Here is a 22,773-nt window from a genome sequence, read left to right as displayed (position 1 = left end):
TCGATCTCAGACTTAAAATCAATAATTAATCCTGTTGCCACTGCCATTTAAAATCACTGAAACATATAGCATAGATACAGACCCTTTGATCCAACCAGTCCATGCTGACCATGTTCCCAAACTAAACCTGGCTGCTCCTGGCCCATATCCCTCCTAACTTTTCCTATTCATGGACTTATTTCTAATGTCTTTTAAACTTTCACAAGCATCACTTTCTCTGGCAGTTCATCCCACACACAAAATGTTGCCTCTCACCTTAAAAATGTTTCCTCCAGTTTTGAACTCTCCACCTGAGGGAACAGACCCCTCTGTATATTCATTCACCTTATCTATGCCCCTCGTGATTTTATAAACCTCAATAAGATTCCCCCGTCAACGTCCTATCTTCAGTGAAAAAAGTCCCAGCCTTTCAGTCTACTTTTATTCTCAAATTCTATATTCCCGGAAACATCCTGGTGTTCCAAACATCTTCCACCTTCTTGTGTGGAAGTGCTTCCTAACATCTCTCCTGGCCTTAATACTCAGACTATGCCCCTAGTTTTAGGATCCCAACCAGTGGAAATAATCTATCTAACATGTATGTTCCCATTAATATCTCAAAAGCTTCTACAAGATCACCCGTTAATTTTTAAATTCCAGGGAAAACATGCTTATTTGTAATGACCTCTCTTCATAACATGATCCCTGAAGTCCAGATGTTGCAATGTTAACACCCAGTGAACGAAGTTTAAATGTTTCTGCTCAAAGCTCCCAGTCTCACCATGTCGTCTCCCTCCTAAAGAAAGGACGCTGTGAAACGTGAAGGGGTTCAGAAAAGATTAACAAGGATGTTGCCGCGGTTGGAAGGTTTGAGCTACAGCGGGGGGAAAGTGAGGACTGCGGATGCTGGAGATCAGAGCTGAAAATGTGTTGCTGGAAAAGCGCAGCAGGTCAGGCAGCATCCGAGGAGCAGGAGAATCGACGTTTCGGGCATAAGCCCTTCTTCAGGAATGGCTTATGGGAGCTACAGGGAGAGGTTGAATAGGTTGGGGTTATTTTCCCTGGAGCGTCGGAGGCTGAGGGCTGACCTCATTTATAAAACCATGAGGGGCATGGATAGGGTAAATAGACAGGGTATTTTCCCCAGAATGGGGAGTCCAAAACTAGAGGGCATAGATTTAGGGTGAAAGGAGAAAGATTTAGAAGGGATTTAAGAGGCATCTTTTTCATGCAGAGGGTGGTGTGTGCATGGAATGAGCTGCCAGAGGAGGTGGCAGAGGCTGGTACAATTACAATATTTAACAAGCATCTGGATGGGTACACAAGTAGGAAGGGTTTAGAGGGAAATGGGACGAGATTAATTCAGGATATCTGGTCGGCACTGTCAACTTAGACCAAAGGATCTGTTTCCGAGCTGTACATAGAGTCAGAGAGATGTACAGCACGGAAACATACCCTTCGGTCTGACTCGTTCATGCCGACCAGGTATCTTAACCTAATCTAGTCCCATTTGGCCCATTTTCCTCTATGACAAAGTCTTTTCCCTGGGATCGGGGAGTCCAGAACTAGAGGGGCACAGGTTTAGGGTGAGAGGGGAAAGATATAAAAGGGACCTAAGGGGCAACTTTTTCACACAGCGTGTAATACGTGTATGGAATGAACTGCCAGAGGATGTGGTGGAGGCTGGTACAATGACAACATTTAAGAGGCATTTGGATGTGTATATGAATAGGAAGGGATTGGAGGGATATGGGCCGGGTGCTGGCAGGTGGGACTGGATTGGGTCGGGATATCTGGGTCAGCATGGACGGGTTGGACCGAAGGGTCTGTTTCCGTGCTGTACATGTCTAAGACACTGTAAATGAATTTAAAATGTGTCTGTGCAAAAGGTCGCATTTGGCTGTTGTTCCAGCAACGGAAAACATTTATGCAAACAATGAAATAAAAATCTGTTGCATAAAAAAATAGGTTCTACCCCAGAGGGAGGGTGACTCTATGTGTGATTGCCCCATGGGCCCTCCTTAAGAGGTGAAAGACTACAACTCCCGGCGGGCTCCGCGCTACGCCGTTGCGTCATGACGCGACCCGCACGCCCTCTCCCCCCCCCCTCCCCTTCCCGGGAGGCGGTGTCTTTCGGACAAAATGGCGGAGGCGGGAGATTCGAGCGGACCCGAAGCCCCAACCCCGGACACGGACACGGAGAGCGGACCCAGCGGTTTGCTGACCCGGCTGCCCCCCGGTCAGGACGAGGCGGCTGTGCTGGCGTCCGCCCTGCAGCAGCTGAGCTCGGTGGCCCGGGCCCTGACGGTTAATGTCCGCCAGATGAACAGCCGCCTGGAGAGGTGATGGAGCCTACCGTAATGTACCTAATATGGCGCCCTCCCCGGAGAGGTGATGGAGCCTACCGTAATGTACCTAATATGGCGCCCTCCCCGGAGAGGTGATGGAGCCTACCGTAATGTACCTAATATGGCGCCCTCCCCGAAGAGGTGATGGAGCCTACCGTAATGTACCTAATATGGCGCCCTCCCCGGAGAGGTGATGGAGCCTACCGTAATGTACCTAATATGGCGCCCTCCCCGGAGAGGTGATGGAGCCTACCGTAATGTACCTAATATGGCGCCCTCCCCGGAGAGGTGATGGAGCCTACCGTAATGTACCTAATATGGCGCCCTCCCCGGAGAGGTGATGGAGCCTACCGTAATGTACCTAATATGGCGCCCTCCCCGGAGAGGTGATGGAGCCTACCGTAATGTACCTAATATGGCGCCCTCCCCGGAGAGGTGATGGAGCCTACCGTAATGTACCTAATATGGCGCCCTCCCCGGAGAGGTGATGGAGCCTACCGTAATGTACCTAATATGGCGCCCTCCCCGGAGAGGTGATGGAGCCTACCGTAATGTACCTAATATGGCGCCCTCCCCGGAGAGGTGATGGAGCCTACCGTGATGGAGCCTACTGTAATGTACATAATATGGCGCCCCCAAGAGAGGTGATGGAGCCTACTGTAATGTACCTAATATGGCGCCCTCCTGGAGAGGTGATGGAGCCTACCGTAATGTACTTAAAATGGCGCCACCTGCACTTTAGCCGCCTAGAGGGGTGTTGGAGCCCCGAACGTTTAGCCACCTAGAGAGGTGATGGCGCCTATCGTAATGTGCCTAATAAAGCGCCCCCTGCACTTTAGCCAAACCTCCCAGGCATCTGCTCATTGCCATCTCATTATAATTCTGATTTTAGAGTAATGACTACTAACACTAAGACTTGAATTTTAGTTTTATAGTCACCTTGTCATATCCTGACTTTATTGTCATCTTATTTAAAAATCAAATCTAATTTATCATCTACTTTAAAATAATTTTAATGTCATTTTACTCTAACATTTTGACTCTTTAACACTAAGATTTGAATATTGCTGTTATAGTTATTTTATTAAAGTTATCTTGTCATTCTATTTTATTGTCAACTTATTTAAAAATCAAATCTAATTTATCATCTACTTTAAAATAAGTTGTCATTTTATTAAAAATAATTTATGTATCTTTGGTTGAAATGAAAATACTATTTGATTTTTAAAGCGATGACTCTAACACTAGGGTTTAAATATTGCTGCCATATTTATCTTGTTAAAATCAACTGTGATGTTATCTTGTCATCGTATTTTATTGTCATCTAATTTATCTACTTGTAAAATTTTGTCATTTTATTAAAAATGTATCATTTGATTAAAATGAAAATACTAATTTGATTTTTAAAGAGATGACTAATATTTAAGATTTGAATATTATGACAATTTTTGACATTATCACAGATAATCACACAATCACAGATAATCACACAATCACAGTGTAAGAGTCATCTTGTTAAAATCAACTGTGATAATGTCAAAACTTAATTTTGTCATCTTGTTATAGATCGAATCTTATTTATCATTTACTTAAAAATAAAATAATGATATTAGTGTCAGTTGAAAATAATTAAATATATTATTTGGTTAAAATGAAAATATTAATTTTATTGTAATTGCTTCAAAAATAAAACCTAATTTATCAGGAACAAAAACAGATTGCTGGAAAAGCTCAGCAGGTTTGGCAGCATCTGTGGAGAGAAATCAGAGTTAAGGTTTCTGGTCAAGTAACCCTTCCTCAGAACCTAATTTATTAACTTCTTAAAAATAACATGTACTCTGTTCCTGTCTTCACAGGGTGTTGTTGGACAAGGAGGCAGTTGATGAACTGGAGGCTATGTTGGTACTGATCTGCTGAAATTACATTTCACGTGATTTGCTCACTCTAGCCTCTCTGCCTGACTAACTGCTGGTGTTTTGCCTTTCACTCCAGAATAGATTCATGAGCAGGCAGAGTGGGGTGTTGTCTGACCGCTGAACTTCACCGATCAACACTGATGTATTTCTCCTTCCGCAACCCTGCATTGGACAGGAAAAGACTTGCCTGAACCATTTCTATGGTTGGCTACTGTATATACTCTCTGATGTATGACTCCTCTTGCTGTTTGTAAATAAATACTGTAATTATTTGTCAGCACCGAGTACTCCAACTTTCGCAATGTGTTTTAGTATGTGAACAATAAATGGGATTAGCCGCTTTTAGAATTTGTGTACAATTCTGGTCGCCCTTCTGTAGGAAGGAGGTGGTTAAACTTGAGAGGGAGCAAAAAAAGATTTACAAGAATGTTGCTGGGACTGGAGGGTTTTAGCTATGGAGAGAGGCTGAGGCTTTTTTCCCCCTGGAGTGTCCGAGTCTAAGGGGTAACCTTATAGAGGTTTATAAAATCACGAGGTGCATGCATAGGGTGAATAGTCAAAGTCTTTTCTCTGGGGTGGGGAAGTCCAAAACTAGAGGGCATAGGTATAAGGTAAGAGGGGAAAGATTTGAAAAGGACCTGAGGGGTGCATGTATGTAATGAGCTGCCACAGGAAGTGGTGGAGGCTGGTACAATTACAGCATTTAAAAGACATCTGGATGGGTACAATAATAGGAAGGATATGGGCCAAATGCTGGCAAATGGAACTTGGATAGGTTTGACTGAGGGGTCTGTTTCTGTGCTGTGTGACTCTATGACCTTGATCTGGAATGAGTTGCTTGGTTGGATTGCCATGACTGTTGTCATTTCTTTTACCCTTTTATGTTTTTCACAGGATGTGGGCAAGGCCAATAATTTCTACCCATTCCCTTGTACAGAGTGGTTTGCTAGGGCCATTTCAGAGGGCAGTTCACAGTCAACCACATCACTGTTGCATTGTGACATTAGAGCCACAGGAATTAAGCATGTGTAGAAAATGATTTTAAAACAGCAAACAAAGATCACACTGCAGTCTGATACTAGTGACTCTCGTGGAGTTATCACTAGACCTATTAATCCAGATGAAGTGTTTTCACCTGAAACATCGATGTTCCTGCTCCTTGAAAGTGGAGTCGCAGGTAGATAGGATAGTGAAGAAGGCGTTTGGTATGCTTTCCTTTATTGGTCAGAGTATTGAGTACAGGAGTTGGGAGGTCACGTTGCGATTGTACAGGACATTGGTTAGGCCACTGTTGGAATATTGCGTGCAATTCTGGTCTCCTTCCTATCGGAAAGATGTTGTGAAACTTGAAAGGGTTCAGAAAAGATTTACAAGGATATTGCCTGGGTTGGAGGATTTGAACTACAGGGAGAGGTTGAACAGGCTGGGGCTGTTTTTTCCTGGAGCGTCGGAGGCTGAGAGATGACTTTATAGAGGTTTATAAAATGATGAGAGGCATGGATAGGGTGAATAGATAAAGTCTATGCCGTATATCTCTATGACTCTATTTAAGAACAATTTAAATGATCACTTGAAATGTCATAGCTTACAAGGCTGGAAAATGGGATTAGATGCATGTTTGATGACCAATTTGAACTCAGGAAAAGCCAGGGCACTATAGACCAGTGAGCCTGATGTCAGTGGTGGGCAATTTGTTGGAGGGAATCTTAAGGGACAAGATTTACATGTATTAGGAAAGGCAAGGACTGATTAGGGATAGTCAGCATGACTTTGTGCGTGGGAAATCATGTCTCAAGAACTTGTAGTACCACCAAAATTGATTGACGACAAAGCGGTGACATGATTGATATGAACTTCAGTAAGGCGTTTGACAAGGTACCCATGAGAGACTGGTTAGCAAGATTACATCTAATGGAATATAGGGAGACCTAGCCATGTGGAAATAGAACACGCTCAAAGATAGAAAACAGAGGGTGGTGGTGGAGAGTTGCATTTCAGACTGGAGGCCTGTGACCAAGTAGAATGCCACAAGTATAGGTGCTGAGTCCACTGATTTGAATGTAAACTTTCCTTTATTGGTCATTGAGTATAGGAGTTGGGAGGAGAAAGTGAGGACTGCAGATGCTGGAGATCAGAGCTGAAAATGTGTTGCTGGAAAAGCCCAGCAGGTAAAAAGGCAGCATCCAAGGAGCAGGAGAATCGATGTTTTGGGCATGAACCTGAAGAAGGGCTTATGCCTGAAACGTCAATTCTCCTGCTCCTTGGATGCTGCCTGACCTGCTGGGCTTTTCCAGTAGTGCATTTTAAGTATAGGAGTTGGGAGGTCATGTTGTGGCTGTACCTTCCCCTGCAACCGCAGGAGGTGCAAGACTTGTGCCCACACCTCCCCCCTCACCTCCCTCCAAGGCCCCAAAGGAAACTTCCAATCCGCCAGATTCACCTGCACCTCCACACACATCATCTATTGCATCCTCTGCACCCGATGTGGCCTCCTCTATATTGGGGAGACAGGCCGCCTACTTGCGGAGCGTTTCAGAGAACACCTCTGGGACACCCGGACCAACCAACCCAACCACCCCATGGCTCAACACTTCAACTCCCTATCACCCTCTCCTTGACCTCTTTCCACCTATCACATTTCCTACACCCCTCCTCCCTACCTTTTATCTTAGCCTGCTGGACAAACTTTCCTCATTCCTGAAGAAGGGCTTATGCCCGAAACGTCAATTCTCCTGTTCCCTGGATGCTGCCTGACCTGCTGCGCTTTTCCAGCAACACATTTTCAGCTCTGATCTCCAGCATCTGCAGACCTCACTTTCTCCTCAGTCCTTGGTTAGGCCACCTTTGGAATAGTGTGTGTAATTCTGGTGTCCTTCCTCTTGGAAGGAGCTTGTGAAACTTGAAAGGGTTCGGGAAAGATTTACAAGGATGTTGCCAGGGTTGGAGGATTTAAGCTATAGGGAGAAGCTGAATAGACAGAGGCTGTTTTCCTGGAGCGTTGGAGACTGAGGGGTATGGATAGGATAATCAGACAAAAGTCTTTTCCCTGGAGTGGGGAGTCCAGTACTAGGGAGCAGAGGTTTAGGGTGAGGAGAAGGATATAAAAGGGATCTAAGAGACAACTTTTTCAGGCAGAGGATGGTGCATGCATGGAAGGAGCTGCTAAAGGAAGTGGTAGAAGCTGGTACAATTGCAGCATTTAAAAAGGTGCCTGGATGGGTATATGAATAGAAAGGGTTTAGAGGGATATGGGCCAGGTACTGCAAACAGGACTGGATTAGGTTAGATTATGGACGAATTGGACCAAAGGGTCTATTTCCATGCTGTACATCTCTGTGACTAAATTGTGACAACTTAAACATTTTCATGAATGGTGCACACAGCGCAGATATTTCATAATCATGCCTGTAGTAGGCAGGAACGACAGAAAAAAGGCAGCTTACAGCAATTGTTTTTATTTACTGTATTTTTTTTCCATTTAAAATCTCTCGGTTTTGGTACTACCTTAACATTTCACTACCGCTAGGCAGCACTGTGCCCAGTTACAGACACAAACTCCATTGTACACACATTTATTATTACCAGACAGTCCCATTTTTTTTGTTCCTGCATTGTCAGTGGATCCCTCCCTCCCTCACACCCTCCCAAAAAAAGGTTAAAAACAGACACTGCGAGGCAGCATTCCAAAAATCAAGGGTACTGCAAAACAGCATGGCTGATGCAGAGCATGGCTTTCAGGGTTTTTTGCTGCACAAAAGGGTTACTCAGGCAGTGCTGCCCGTTAAACTCCTCTGTGCAGCCACTCGTTCACACAAGGGCCGTCAAGGAAAACAGCCACGGTGAAGTGTCAATTTGTAACCATAGGACTGCTGGAGACGTTTTGGGCAAATGAACTCTCCCCTCCACACCCCCAGTTTTTGAACAAATCCTTTGTCACAAATGGCTACCCTCCCATAGCACTGCTCATGAGAACAGACCAGACTTCTGGAGGATGATTAGACCACATAGAAAGTACTATACTGGACTGCAGCCACGTTGTTTCCCTGTCAGACAGGTACAATATTACAAACCTTTGACATTATTCGAACTTAGGAACAGCCAAGGACAATTAGAAGCTGACTGCTCTAAAAACTCCAGGGTCATTTAGGAGGTAAAAAGTCCCATTTACAAAAGCCTCCCTAAAGACCAAGAACTGTTCCACTAGAAAATTCTTTGTGCATTGAAAAAGACTGGCTTGTCTTAGAACCCTTTTTTTCCTTCAAAATGCATCACAAAATATGCCCGAGAAAGACCTAATCAGTGACTGGTGTGTCAAAAAGTTGAAAAATATACACCTTGGGGAAAAAAAACCCACATTTAAAGACTCGTTCAGCAAGAACAGTTTTGTTTCATCTGGAACCCCCAACAGAACTAATGGGGCCATGAACTCTACAGGGTCTAGCAGGGGGAGGAGGTTGGGAAAGGAGACAGAGGGAGAGAATGGAGAGGTCTTGCATTGTCTCTGAAGGGATTTGTGGCACACAGTCAGCCCTACAAGTATCTGCAGCTGCAGTCAGCGCTTGTGCTAATCAGCTAACCACTACCGGCCAAGAGTTAAATAAGGATATTTTATGTAAAAAGGATTATTCTAACACTGAGGCAAGTTGATCAACATCAGTGTTAACTGCAGTAGGAAGCAAGATTTTACGCACCTAATTCCAATAGGCATTCCAGGGACAGGAAAGCATGCAGCCAACTTCAAGCCAGTTCTGGGAACTTACTCCCATTCATTGCGCCATGTGGGATTTTGCAGTGGATCTATGTAGCTCAGTACTGGGGAAAAGGCTGGCCAAATGCATGGGGGATGAGAAGTGGTAAAGGACGAGGGGCAAGGGGGGAAAGAAAAGGCAAATAGCATTGCTTGGTGGGCAGGAAGAACATTCAGCAAACAAGTGTTTACAGGCCGAGTGAATAAGGAGCACTGTGCACACCAGCACCAGAAAGAGTGAACTCCAGAGCTTTCACCACCAACCTGCCAAGATAAACATTTAGCCTCCCTGACATTCAAGGGTTCAGAATTCCTGTCAGCTACAAGGTGTGAAATCCAGTTTTTGCAGGGGGAAGCTGGGTCAATTCATTTTACCCCCATCTCATCTCCCATCTGGCACTAACTTTGAGTAACTTTATACAACTGAAGCAGGGATTTAACCATTCAAATTTAAAAGAAAAATTTATGATGAGGGTAATTAAACAATTACACTTTTTTTTTACCTGAAACATTCATTGCCGAAATTTTCACCCTCTGCTGAAAATCAAAAGCCCTCAGAGAAGGAAGAATTCAGAGAGGGTATTATTCCAAGTCCTATGGTTAAAAGGGACACTTCACGTCGGCAGTGTCTACAGATGTTGTATGTCAGCACAAGTGAAGACTGGGCCAGAGAACATACCAGCACCTGTCAAGCCTGGTAGGATTCCAGTGACTACCTGCCCAAGCATCTGTGCCTGCTGTCCTCAGTAGGTGACTGCTAATGAGGCTGGCAGGACCGTGGGCAGCAGCGTGCTCAGTTTGAAACCACATCCTTGATCGTGGGTGGACAGGGAAAACTGGAAATCACAAGTCCACCGAAAGAGCCTGGACTTGCCATGCCCTCCCCAAGATGGGATCCTCGTCGCAAAGCCATGCACTTGTTTCTGACACAAGTCAGGATGGGGGAAAAGAGGCGGGCCACGGGTGAACGACTGGGTTGACTGCTGGCCCGACATGCTGCAGACCAGCCAGCTTCCCAACTCCCTCCACCACACGGCGCGAGGAAAGAACTGTTAGAAGGATCAAACGCATTTATCAGAAAATAGATTCATCTCTCCCCCACCCTCCCTCCCTCCCACCCCCCTCCCCACAGCTAACTAGACATTAAAAAGGCTGCACCGTACATTAATAACCTGCAGGCTAATGATTAGGAAAAACATCGCAAGTTGAAAAGCAAGTCTTATTTTCTTGTGGGTAAAATAATTAAAAAGAAAACACACAGGCAGGCACACAAACAGAAGCTTTTCTGGAAGGCCGTGGCAGGAGTGGCTGTACAAAGTTCAAAGCGTTGTAAATACAAAAACTGCAACATTATTGGCTCCACTCAACTTCCTTTGCCCTTCTCGTTCACGCCTGCACCCCCCTGGTCTGCAGCGTTAATCTGGTTATCAGCGTATTCGAGAAGATGTGAAGACAAAGAATAAGCACCAAAAGATAAAAACAAAGACAATGAAAAAGAAGGAAGCCTCTCCTCCCTCCCTTGCCCAAAGTAAATAAGAGAGCTCACCCTGAACTGGCAAAGGGGCAAACTCCCCTCACCACGTGTCTCTAATCTGGTTAGGGATGGGGCAGGATGCAACACAGCCACAGCCCCTTTAGCAATTGTTGGTTAGAGGAAGTTAAGGAGAAGACACGCACTTATCTGTGTGATACAGACTGGAGAGACTGTGTCATGGACCCAGTAGTTCACACACATAAACCCGCTCTCTCTTCTTCCCCACCCCTCCACCACCTGTCATTAAGCCCCAAAGCCAGGCCATACTCTCAAAAGATGTGACATTCTGCCACTTGGCTGTGGAAAAGACAAGAGCCCCGCATAAAGTGTGATCTTGGGGCCAGCGTTATGACGGTTTCGTCTTCACAGCAGCTAACAAGGGGTCATGTGCCACAGGGCTGTAACATTAAGACTGCAACGTGTACAGGTGGGTTTTAGATGGGCAGAACAGGCCAGATGTACTCATTCATCCTGCTACGTGCCCTGATGAAATGCTTGTGTTGACCTTCACTTTGATCATACAACTCTGAAGCCTTCTTGTTGTGAGAGTCAAACAGGGGTGGGGCTCAGATGTCAACCAGACTCAGCAGGGACTGGAGTAAATCTTGCAGCCTTTCTGATTAACCTTAAGCTGACAAATTGACAACCAGGCATCACCTTGAAAGGCATCGCCTCTGTACAATTCCAAGTCAGGACCCACACAAACAGCAGCTCCACCAGTGTTAAAGGTGTTTCCTGGCACGTTTATGTGTGCGCACACAAGTGTAAGTGATAAGACCTTTTGTAGTTATGCAAGAGAAAATGAGGGGGAAATAAATGCAATACTGCACGCACGGGTGAGATCACACACACGTGAACAAGTGTAAGTGGGAAGCAGCACGCATTTGCGAGAGAGAGTGTCCTTTATACATTCCATATCAACTACTGTGGTACATCCATTGAGGAAGAGCTGAGATGCCCCCTGGAAAGCCAGGCACTCTCTGTTGAAATGAGAGTAGAAATAAAATTAAAAATAAAAACAGAAACAGAACATCTAAACACTCGCCAAAAACTCTGAGTGAAGCCCCCACAGCCACCTGCTGCTCCATCGGAATGAAACTATGTTGGAGCTTGGCTGGGGAGGGGGGGTGGGGGTGTTGGGCTACTAAGAGGAAAGGGAGAAGGGTAAGAGGTGGGGGAAGAGAAGGGGGGGGGGTTTCACACATGGTTGAGCTTTCATCGGTAACCATAGTAATTGTTGTAGTAGCGGTTTCGCTCCTCGTAATAGCGATGCCACTAGAGACAAAAAAAAAAGAAAAAAAACAGAACAGCGTATTAACAATGTCTCAGACTGACTACACATTTTATACCCATAGCACTGGTCTTAAGTATCATTGTCACATGCTGGCCCAGGTGATCCTGTGCTCAGTAATCCATATAGTGAGCCAGGTGAGTGGGAAGAGATTGAGACCCCCCCAAGCATGTCACTGGATCAGTCTCTGCTCTTTTGTTCTGCTTTTATCCATTTTTAGAATGTGTACATCACTGTCAAGGCCCCAGCACTTGTGCCTCACCCCTTACTGACGCTTAAAAACATAGCAGTCAACCACTGCAGTGCATATGTACACCCAACAAGACATCTAATCACTTTTTAAAATCAAAGAATAGCTTGCTTGGGTCATTTCAGGTGAGAGTTGAGAGACAGCCACATTGCTGCAGCTCCAGTGTCAGGTTTATGCTAGGCCTGTTAAGGACAGTAGATTTCCTTCCCTAAAATAGATATTAGTGAACCAGTTTGGCATTCACAACATGACTGAATGAACATTGTTAATTTTATTCCAGATTTATTATTAAATAGAATTGAAATTCCTCAACTTGCCTGACCAGATTTAAACACTTATCACTGGAACATTAGCCCAGGGACTTGGATGATCAGTCCAATAACATTACCACAGACCGGGTAATGGGGCACTACGCTGTTCTGGTTAACGCTGACTAGTCTACAGACTAAATATCAAATGGGAGTACAGTCTGAGAGTGACCCATGCAACAGTGCTAAGCAAAATAGCACGTGCAAGTGCACACTCTTCTAACCCGCTCCCAAATAACAGGGAACCCACATGACATCCTCAAATAGCAGTGAATATACACACACACACACACACACACGCGCAGACACCTACCTCACGAGCATACTCCCGGTAATAGTCCCGGTATCTGTGGTAGTCATAGGGCTGCGGATAAGGCCGATCATATTGCTGCCTGTATCGGTCATAGGGTTTATGATAATCCTGTGGCAATAAAGCAGCGAAGCAACATATCATGATGGGCACACCACTTTGGAAAACTCCCCCAGGCAGAATGAGGGAGAAATTAAATAACAAGGGCGCTCCCAGGGGAACATATTTGGGTAAAGGGGCTAGTAGCTCTCCAACACCCAGACACAAAGTAAGAAATTAATCAAAGTAAAGGGGCAAACGCAGGCCAGGAAAATGATCAAGACCCATATTTCACACCAAATGGGTTTGACACCAAGATCTAATGTTCTTAACTTGGTGTTGAAGGGGTCAGGCTGGGTAGATTTGGCTAAGATACAGATCAGCTGTGTCCTAATAGAATAACAGAACACAGAATGCCTCCTCCTGTATACCTCACCCGACTCTTACCTCTCTGTATGCTGGGTGATTGCCATAGGCTGGACCCCATCCATGCCCATACTGTGGCCGATCATAATTCCTGTTGTCCCACCTGCCCATGCGATAACCACCTGGGTGAGAGAGCAAAAAAAAGTGATGATACTTTATTCAATGCACACATCCTGGATGTGTTGATCTTAGAGTGTTATTGAGACCTGCACTCATCCAAGTAAGCGAAGAGTAAGGAGATGAGTTACTCCTTGCAGAATTCCCAGCCTCTGAGCTGCTCTTGTAACCACTGTATTTACATGGTTGTTTCATTCAAATTCTGGTCAATTGTAACCCCAAGATGTTGCTAGTGGGGTAAACCCAATGGCAATGTCACTGAACCTCAAGTAGTGATGGATAGATGCTGCCTTGCTGGAGATGGTCATTGCCTAGCACTTGTTACTTGCTACTCAGCAGCTTCAGCAGGGATTTTGTCTGGGTCTTAATGTATTTTGACATGGACAAAGCAGGAGAGATGGTCAGTGCAGTGTCTCACCGTAGTTCCGGTCCCGGTCATTTCGATTGCGGTAGTTACGTCGATCCTGCCGTTTCTCCTGCTGTGGCCTGGCCTTCTTTGCTTCATCTCGATATTTGCTCACCAGCTTGCTGGCCGGTTCCTTCTCCAGCTCCACGTAGGTCACTTTGTCCAGGAAGTCACTCGCCTCAGGGAGTGTAAAATTGACTGAAATCAATGTTGAATAGGGATTAAGAAAGAGGTAAAGGCACAGATGCATACATGCAACAACTCCCTCTAGCAGTATGGTGCTGGTAGGGGCCAGAGGGACATCACTACAGACCCCTAATCCACACTTGTCCCACTGCTGCTTTTACCGATTTACTTTGATCAGTCCCCCCTCTGGTGACCAACCCCCCTGCAACTGGAAACACATTCGCTCCATCCATACCCCTCAGGATCTTGCACATGCCCTACCTAATGAAGATCCTCAAACTTTCTCAGCTGGTTTGAAAATGCTGCCGACTGATGGCACCAGACAGTTTACAACATCAAGGTACGCTATTAATTTCAGCTCGCTGCATAAACACAGCACAGAAACCCCTGGATCAGCCCAACAGCCTTCCACCCAGCTCACCTTTCATTTCATTCAATGCAAAGTCTGGGACATCATCGCCCTCCTCCGCAGTTCGCAGTTTCATCCTTGTCTTCCAATCCTCGTCACTTGGGCAAATCACTATAGCCTGGCGGGAAAATCCTTTGAAGAGAATCATCTTCCGCCGCTGGGCCGAGCTGTAGACATTGGTCTGTAAGCAGAACCATCAACGGGCAAAGAGGTAAGCACTCAGAGTCGGAAAGCCTAACACAATGACCCAAAATTCCCACCATGCTCCCAGACGCAGCTAAACGTTTTTCGGGTGGCATGGGGCTAAACAAAATCTTACTAGTGCAAAGCCTGACTGCCACCATCAGCACTTGCCAAATTAGCAAGAGACCAGAAAGCAGGGCATGTGAAGCTCAAGCAGTGTAGAAAGATTTTCTGCACTGGCTGTAGGAAAATGGAGCTTTGGACATGATCAACAGCATTGCGCAAAGGGCTTTTGCCCGAAACGTCGATTTTCCTGCTCCTCGGATGCTGCCTGAACTGCTGTGCTTTTCCAGCACCACACTAATCCTGAATCTGGTTTCCAGCATCTGCAGTCATTGTTTTGACCTTGGATAGTGATGGCTAGCGTGAGGGGACATAGCTTTAAATTGAGGAGTGATAGATATAGGACAGATGTCAGAGGTAGTTTCTTTATTCAGAGTAGTAGGGACGTGGAACGCACTGACTGCAGAAGTAGACCGCCAACTTTAAAGGGCATTTAAATGGTCTTTGGATAGGCATATGGATGAGAACAGAACAGTGTAGGCTAGATGGGCTTCAGATTGGTTCCAGAGTCTGACACAGAGGGCTGAAGGGTGTGTACTGCACTGTAATGTTCTCAACAGAAGAGAAGACTCCCTGGGAGATCAGAGTGGAAAGTAGATCGCTTGCACACTGAGGATGTATCAAAATCAACAGCAGCCTTCAAAGATTCTGAGAGATCCTCCTGCCCAATATTTTGGCTCTGCACAGTGACCTTGTAACCCCTGACCAGAATACTGTGGTGCAGGGCTGGGGCGAGATGGTGGGGGGGATGATTAGATTAATCTACTTGCACTCACTTTTGCAGACCACACTGTTTACATTGAGGAATGCTGGCTATAATACACCATTTAAACAGACTATGTGGACTGCTGCAGCACGTTGTTTAAATAGATCTTATACTCAATGCTACCACCAGCTCACTGACAGAGTGAGGTTAAAACATTCAGAATATTTCGTGGGCGATCCCTCCATGAGGAGTGTACCTGATCAAGGATATAGTTATGCTTCTTGCAGGCTGCAATCTGAATAAATTTGCTCAAGCACTGTGTTGCCTGCTGGGTCAGAACATTCCGTCGCTCTGCATTCATTTCGGGACCTTCCAGTCCTTTGACCTGGATGAACACAGCCAAAGAACACATTCTTTAAGCATTATTTACAAAAATACCTTGCAAGAATTGTAACAAACTAGACTGGACAAACAGGCAGAAACTAGCCACTAGGATACATGAACATCAACTAGCCAGAAAAGGGCATGACCTACTCTCACTAGTATCCTTCCATACAGATGAGGAAGGACACCACTTCAACTGGGACAACACATCCATCCGAGGACAAGCCAAGCAGAGGCATGCACAAGAATTCCTAGAAGCATGGCACTCCAACTGGAACTCTATCAACAAACACATTGACTTGAATCCCATTTACCCCCTCCTAGAGAAAAAGAACAGGAAATGACATCACCAACCCAAGGATCCCTAAACACAAATAGAAAGCGGGCCATGTCACTCATGCTTCATCCAGAGGCTCACTGAAGATGTTACCTCGTATGGTGACAACATGTCTGAAAGTGAACCTTCCAACTCAACAAGCAAGCCTACATCCAGAACCTCAAACTGAGCTACAAATCTTCTCAAAATTCGCCAAACTCAAGGTTTATAGGGATGTCAAGAAATGGAGATGAGGCCACAGTCAGATCAGGAACTGGCTCAACTTGCCAAAAGGCTTTCTCTGGCTCATAATTTGTGGCTTATGACCTTAACACACTGAAAGAAGTTTGGACTCTGAAAAAAACAGTTTGAAAGAAATTAAAAGATTGACTGGAACCTGGGCATTTATACATAGGAATGGAGTTTGGTTAGAATAAAGACTGTTAAATTGACAATTCAACAACAAAAAAAGAAAATCCCAGACCAAACTTGGATGGTGTCATGCTAGACTGTCTGAAAGCTTAAAGATAAATTGGCCTTGATAAGGAGAAAAAAAAAATGACTGTGTGGTGTTGGCCCATGTAAGGGAGAGATAATGGAGAGTGTGCGTGTGTGTGCGTGTGCGTGTGCGTGTGCGTGTGTGTATGTATGTGTTGGAGGGAGGACAACAGAGAACACCTTTAAAATCAGAAGCATGCAAATAAAGCCAACCATTTTAGGAAAGATCAAAGCAGAATGCTCACAATACTGAGCTAATATCACCTGCTAAACACAGGCAAGAGCTGCCAATGTGATTGTTAACCTCAGTCTCCAGAGGCAGAAGAACTCTGAACTTTGAGCTCTTTATATACATGAAAAGGTTAAAAGAATCTTCAACTGTTTGAACTTGCTAGGTTGCAATTTTAACAAAATCGTGCTGTTCAAAATAAATTGAAGCCTTTGTTGACCCTAAAGACAGCATAAATTATAAACCAAGACTTCTCACCCTCATCTTGTCCAGAATACTGTGTGTGCCCAGTACGACATATCGCTTCTCTGGATTCTCAGCCACATGCTTCTTCACCCAGGTGGTCTTACCCACTCCTGGCAACCCAACCATCATTATGACCTGCAATGAGAGCAAAGTACATGCAATTAGGTGCTTGGTAATGCACTGTTTATTTTACACAAGGAAGAGGCGCAGATTGATTGGGGCACTGCCGCGGAAAATGCACCAGAAAATATAGCTCCACCCCCTCCCCACCCACCAAACACTTTTATTCTGAGAAGCAGACAGCAGTGTCTCAGAATAAAGCCCTTTTAAAGACAGAGATGAGGATGAATTTCTTCAGTGTGGTGAAGCTTCTCTATGACAGAAGGTTCTGGTGGCTTATTCCTGAAGTATATTCAGGATTAAGATGAATTAGAGATAATGGGACACAGACATGGTATGGGCAAAACAGTGCTGACATAAAAGATCAGCCACAATCTCAGCCAAGGGCTGGAAGGGCCACTCAGGATCATGCAAAAGTTAAGGCACAGAAAGAGGCCATTCAAACTATCACGTCCAGTCCAACTTCCTACATTCTTGGCTACGCAGTGAATAATTAAGATTTGGAAAGTGCTGCCTGAAAGCAATATGGGTGCAGGTTCCAGCAAGGCTTTCAGAGGAAATTGGATTATTCTCTGAAGAGGAATAATGGTGCTGCAGGGAGAGACAGCAGGCAAATTGGTCTTGCAGAGAGTTGGTATGCAGAATGGAATGGCCCCCTCCTACAATGGAACTACTCTCTAATTCTATTCCCAGCGCTTACTTCACATGCATCCTTAGTTTTAGGACCAACTGCTCCCCGAATACGCTCTTCCAGGGGAACGTTCTGAATGAAGACGTAGTCCTCTGGAATTGGGAAGAAGGGTTCCTCCTTGTGGCCAAAGTTGCACTCCATCACGCAGTTTTTAGAAAGGATGTGGGGGAACAGTGCTTCCTCGCCAAGGGATTCCTTGCTAATCGAGAAGGCCACCCCAAGGCATGTTCCGTTCTTTGAAAAGGACAGCTCCACTTCCTCATTGTCAAAATCCTGCAAACAGACAAACAAGAGACTGATTACAGCAAACTGCAGGCAGTGCTCAGCAATGCAAACATGGACCCTCAATACCAAAAGTCCCCCATGTTTACTCTCAGTTGCATGTGATGGTCTAACACCAGTTCTGACTGACCACCCATCGACGGCAGAATACTGCAGCAGTTTGGCACGAATAAGCGGCCACACGGCAGCCAGCGTGAGAAGTGCAGCAGCAATGGAAATCCAGGTACAGGAGCAGTGTAAATGGAGTTTCATTCTGTATCTCACCCTGTGCTGTACCTGTCCTCGAATGTTTGATGGGGACGAATGTGGAGAAAGCTTGACTTTCAGTTTGAGAGAGTAGATTTAGATTTACTCTGTATCCATCCAACTGCAGTGTGGGTATTGCACGTTGCTTCACTCTGAACAGCTCAAATTAAAAGAAATTCAGCCATAGCATTAATCTCAGAGGGCCTAGGATTACTTGTAATTATGGTCTTAGAGCTAATCTAGTGGACTGAGGTCATGAACTTACAGCAAAACAACCAATGACATCATTTTCATCAAACGCCTCTCCATATTCCTCAAACTTGGAGTTTTCCCACTTTCTCCCAGCTCCGTCGTAGCCATAGGAAAATTCCCCGTCTCCTGCAATGTATTAATGTTTAAGCATTACCCAAATGGAAAGAAAAACACATTCATTGTCAAGGCGGGGTTAGTCAGGAGGACATTAGTCAATGCAGACACAGTGGGTTAAGTGTTGTCGCTCTGGCAACTCCATAGCATTTACATACCCAGCTGTAGTGAGGAGCTGTTCAGGGACCAACCCACACGGACAAGATGGCGCTCACTTTCACTCTCGGGCAGCTGTTTCACAGGGATCTTCTGGGTCACCTGAAACCGAAGTTGAGTGTGTACCCGTTAATGTCGCAATTCAAACTCCCCTGATCTCTTTGAAGAAGGCGGAGGACAAGTGCCTACACCTTTGACTGTCAAGATATTACAAGGGAATGCACTTCCAAAGGCAGAACATTGATCCTGTGTCACCACAGGAGGCACAGACACAACGTAATCCATGCCCCTACCCTCACTGCACCGAAGCAGAGGGTCGCTGAGGGAGTCTAGGCTTGAAGCACTTTCACAGCAGTGTGTTATGGGAAGCATTTACAATGCCTTCAGTATGGTTGTCAGGTAACCATTCCTTACACTGATTGTGCTTCAGGATCAGAGCCAATCCTGAATGAAAGGCAAATTTCTGGGGCCAAGAGGTTTTGGGGGAACAGAGGCGGTACTGGTGCAATGACTATGTCCAGGTGGACCAGCTACAAGCTTATTGCAGTGAGGCCAGTCTTACCTTCACCTCAAAGCAGATTTTCCCCTTAGTCACGCCGTAGGTAGCCCGTGCACCAGCCCAAAGGTAGGCAAACTTCTCAGGGGCGAGCGGTTGCCCGCCATAGCGGTCCTTAGCCACTTGGAAATGGATGTCAGAATTATCTGTGAAGTGGATTTAAAGAAAAGAGCAAGACAGTTGAAACATTTGTAGTTTCCAGGAGGGTCAGGGCTGTTGGACAGGTGGCCAATCCCCAGCTTCACCAGAGTTTGGGGCACACCAGAAATGCTTATTTAAAACCACAGGTCACAGCCAAATCTTAAAGTGACCAGCCTGTTGGTTTCACGTGGAACAATTAACATCAATAAGACCAGAGGTGCTGGGGAGCACGGCCACAGTGCAGCCAACCTGAGGGTACTCCCCACTCTGGAACCTGTAAGGTACAAAGTCTGTTCTGCTGGCCAATGTAAACCCCGCGAGTCAGTTTTAACTTCTGCCGAGTGGATTGAACAACCGGTACATGCAGTGGCGAACTGCATCTGCAATGAGATGTCCTACAGTCGAACTTTCAACAAAGTGCCATTGGTTGCCGGTTGAACGAAGCCTGGAGTATCTCTCTCCAACTCATCTGGAATGTCAGCAACAAACTCCCATGATCCAACAAGTCTCCACTGCTTCCGATTTGCTGACAACCCCCCACCGTTCCCATGCCTTCAGTAAACCCCAAAAGCCGTACTACGCGGTCTGAGGGCATAACGGAAATATTAAGAGACCATTTTTAAACTGACGGAGTAAACGTTGACCGTGGCCTCACAGAACGTCGCACTTACAGGTGTCGAGACAAACTAAACTGTCGTCAAATTCCTCTTCAGCCTCCTCCTCCCCCGCAGGCACCGGGGACTTTGCCCTGTAGGGATCAACAGACACAATTTAGAGGCTGCAGCAGAATAAGATCAGGGTATGGGACAGCAGCGCAGCAGCAGAGGATGCCTCGAGTGAGACCGAAGTGGAGTTCAAGGAGCAGGGGAGGTGATTAAGAAAAATAGTAACAGTAGCAGAGGAACCTTACCAACAGAAAGCAGGTCATTTGCTCCACACAATCTTGAGAACAAGTACCACTTAAAGTAAACATCAGGTCAAGCATGATCAGAAACGCATGTTATAACAAATATTGGTGTTCTGACTTACCCAAAAAAGTTTGCTCAGAGACAGTTAGATGATAAACACAAGGAAGTGCACAAGGGCTTGGCACTTTCCAAGCAGGATTGTTATTTAAACACATTTCACCAATACAGCTCTCTTTCTAAGGCACCAACTCCACAGAGACTGGATCAGCACAGATACTTTTATGTTCTTCAATAATGGCCCTCAATGACCATTCCCGCCTTTCCACCCTGGGATCCTGACCCCAAATTACCAGAGATCAGTTAAATCAAACCCACCCCATGTCAAATCTCAGGTCAATTTTCTGGTTGATAAAATCCACTGTGAAACTAGGGAAATCAAGAGGCAATTTATCCTCTCTTATGGACAGATTGGGTTGTATTTTAAAAAACACAAGTAACTTGTAAGTAGTCAGATGTCAGCTATTCATGCAAAATCCACGTACGAGGCACGGATGGCACTGGGAGAATGATCTAAACTTTTGCTCTGTACAGCCACCTAATTGCAGCAGCATTTGTTGACGCAGTGTGTCAAATAAAAAGCAAGATTGCACCATACATTAGGCAGCCATGCAATCCATAGTGGCCTGTTCAGGCACTTAGTCCCTCTCCCTTTACTCCATAGCCTTGCAAATTTCTTAGATGCAACTGCTACCTCACCTCAACTACCCGTAGGTTTTATTCAATTCCACTTTGAAAATGAATACGGTTTCTTGTACTCACAGTGAAGATTCAGTGCTTGTGGAGAGCTGTAATACCTATTCATACTTAGTTGAGGTATAAATCATTTACACGGTAATGGGAATTCCCTCACCGGTTGTAGTAAGTCTCCTCCCTGAACTCGTAATACCCACGCCCACGATCATCATGCCGTCTCTTCTGTCCTCGCTTCTCATTCACGGTTGGTCGTTCCTCACTGACTGAAGCCCGTTCCTCACTGCCTCCCACTTTAGGCTCCTGCTCACTGTTCGGTTTTGTGGCCGACTCATCTGAAATAAAAGTACAAAGGGTTACTTACTCTGGAATATCCTGAATCTGAGCGGCACTAACACTGAGCAAACTGCAGTACCACATTTCACGGCACACAGAATCAAAAAGGATGGCCTTGTCAGCTTATTCCCAACATCTGGGAGCCCATTTGATTGGCACCCTATTAATCATTGGCAACATTGTGTACTGAGTCAAGCAGCTCACCAATGCACAATCAATGCCCCCTTCTGTAGTCACACCATCATCCACATAGAGGAACATGGGAAGTGTATATATGAAATCATCTCCTGAAAGTTTCCCCTCCAAGCCACACACCATCCTGACTTGAAACGTTACTATCTCTTCACTGTTATTAAGTTAAAATCCTGGAACTCATTCCGTAACAGCACTGCGAGCATCACTACACTACAGTGTGCAGGGGTTCAAGGCAGCTCATGACCAACAACATTACTAGTAATGGGCAAAACATTCTGCCATACCATCAACACACGTGCCAAAAAAGAACAGAAACAGCGCAGAGTGAATAAGGCAGTAACATCAGAACAAGAAACATCATCACTACAGTTGCATTGTAAACAGCGAATCAGAGTGAGAAACCTGAATCACTGACACTAGAGTTCCAATGCTAAATGTGAATCAGCAACGGATCACTTCTGTGACACTGCTAGCACAGTTCCAGCATAAACACAAGGAATCACAGCGTGAAACCCCAAACATTGACAATACAGTTCCGTGTAAACCTTATAAAGTAGCAGTTAGTGTAAACCCTCAAGACCCTCCCTCATGTAAACCCCACCACACTGACAATAGTTTCTGCAAAACATCAGTGAGAGACCCCTCGTGTGAACCTTGCGAGAAACCTCACGCTGACATATCAGCCAGAGACAATCCGCTGTCATCACCACCCTCCAGCATTAAACCCCTGGCTCCGGCTTCACCCCCTCCAGCATTAAACCCCTGGTGTTGGCGTCACCCCTCCAGCATTAAACCCCTGGGTGTTGGCGTCACCCCTCCAGCATTAAACCCCTGGTGTTGGCATCACCCCCTCCAGCATTAAACCACTGGCTCCGGCTTCACCCCCTCCAGCATTAAACCCCTGGTGTTGGCGTCACCCCTCCAGCATTAAACCCCTGGTGTTGGCATCACCCCCTCCAGCATTAAACCCTGGTGTAGGCATCACCCCTCCAGCATTAAGCCCCTGGTATTGGCATCACCCCTCCAGCATTAAACCCCTGGTGTTGGCATCACCCCTCCAGCCTTAAGCCCCTGG

At 45.7% G+C, this 22,773-nt stretch overlaps 1 protein-coding gene across 1 annotated transcript in view; it reads right to left on the bottom strand.

Moving 5' to 3' along the window:
- Positions 1 to 7,682: 7,682 nt before the first annotated feature.
- The window catches only part of LOC122543826 (heterogeneous nuclear ribonucleoprotein U-like protein 2), a 38,607-nt gene continuing 23,516 nt past the window's right edge, over positions 7,683 to 22,773 (bottom strand). The window contains exons 3-15 of the mRNA XM_043682628.1: positions 21,328 to 21,503; positions 20,181 to 20,257; positions 19,375 to 19,514; positions 18,815 to 18,914; positions 18,556 to 18,668; positions 17,772 to 18,035; positions 16,964 to 17,086; positions 15,535 to 15,663; positions 14,279 to 14,447; positions 13,684 to 13,869; positions 13,170 to 13,270; positions 12,687 to 12,794; positions 7,683 to 11,799 (exon numbers count right to left, since the gene is read on the bottom strand). Coding sequence (XP_043538563.1) covers positions 11,740 to 11,799; positions 12,687 to 12,794; positions 13,170 to 13,270; positions 13,684 to 13,869; positions 14,279 to 14,447; positions 15,535 to 15,663; positions 16,964 to 17,086; positions 17,772 to 18,035; positions 18,556 to 18,668; positions 18,815 to 18,914; positions 19,375 to 19,514; positions 20,181 to 20,257; positions 21,328 to 21,503 — 1,746 coding nt within the window. The 3' untranslated portion in view covers positions 7,683 to 11,739. The remainder of the gene's footprint in view (positions 11,800 to 12,686; positions 12,795 to 13,169; positions 13,271 to 13,683; positions 13,870 to 14,278; positions 14,448 to 15,534; positions 15,664 to 16,963; positions 17,087 to 17,771; positions 18,036 to 18,555; positions 18,669 to 18,814; positions 18,915 to 19,374; positions 19,515 to 20,180; positions 20,258 to 21,327; positions 21,504 to 22,773) is intronic.

The sequence above is a fragment of the Chiloscyllium plagiosum genome, chromosome 45, assembly GCF_004010195.1.
Source record: "Chiloscyllium plagiosum isolate BGI_BamShark_2017 chromosome 45, ASM401019v2, whole genome shotgun sequence".
NCBI classification, from domain to species: Eukaryota; Metazoa; Chordata; class Chondrichthyes; order Orectolobiformes; family Hemiscylliidae; genus Chiloscyllium; species Chiloscyllium plagiosum.
The sequence above is the reverse complement of the archived record's forward strand: the minus strand, read 5'-3'. Positions and strand labels throughout refer to the sequence as shown.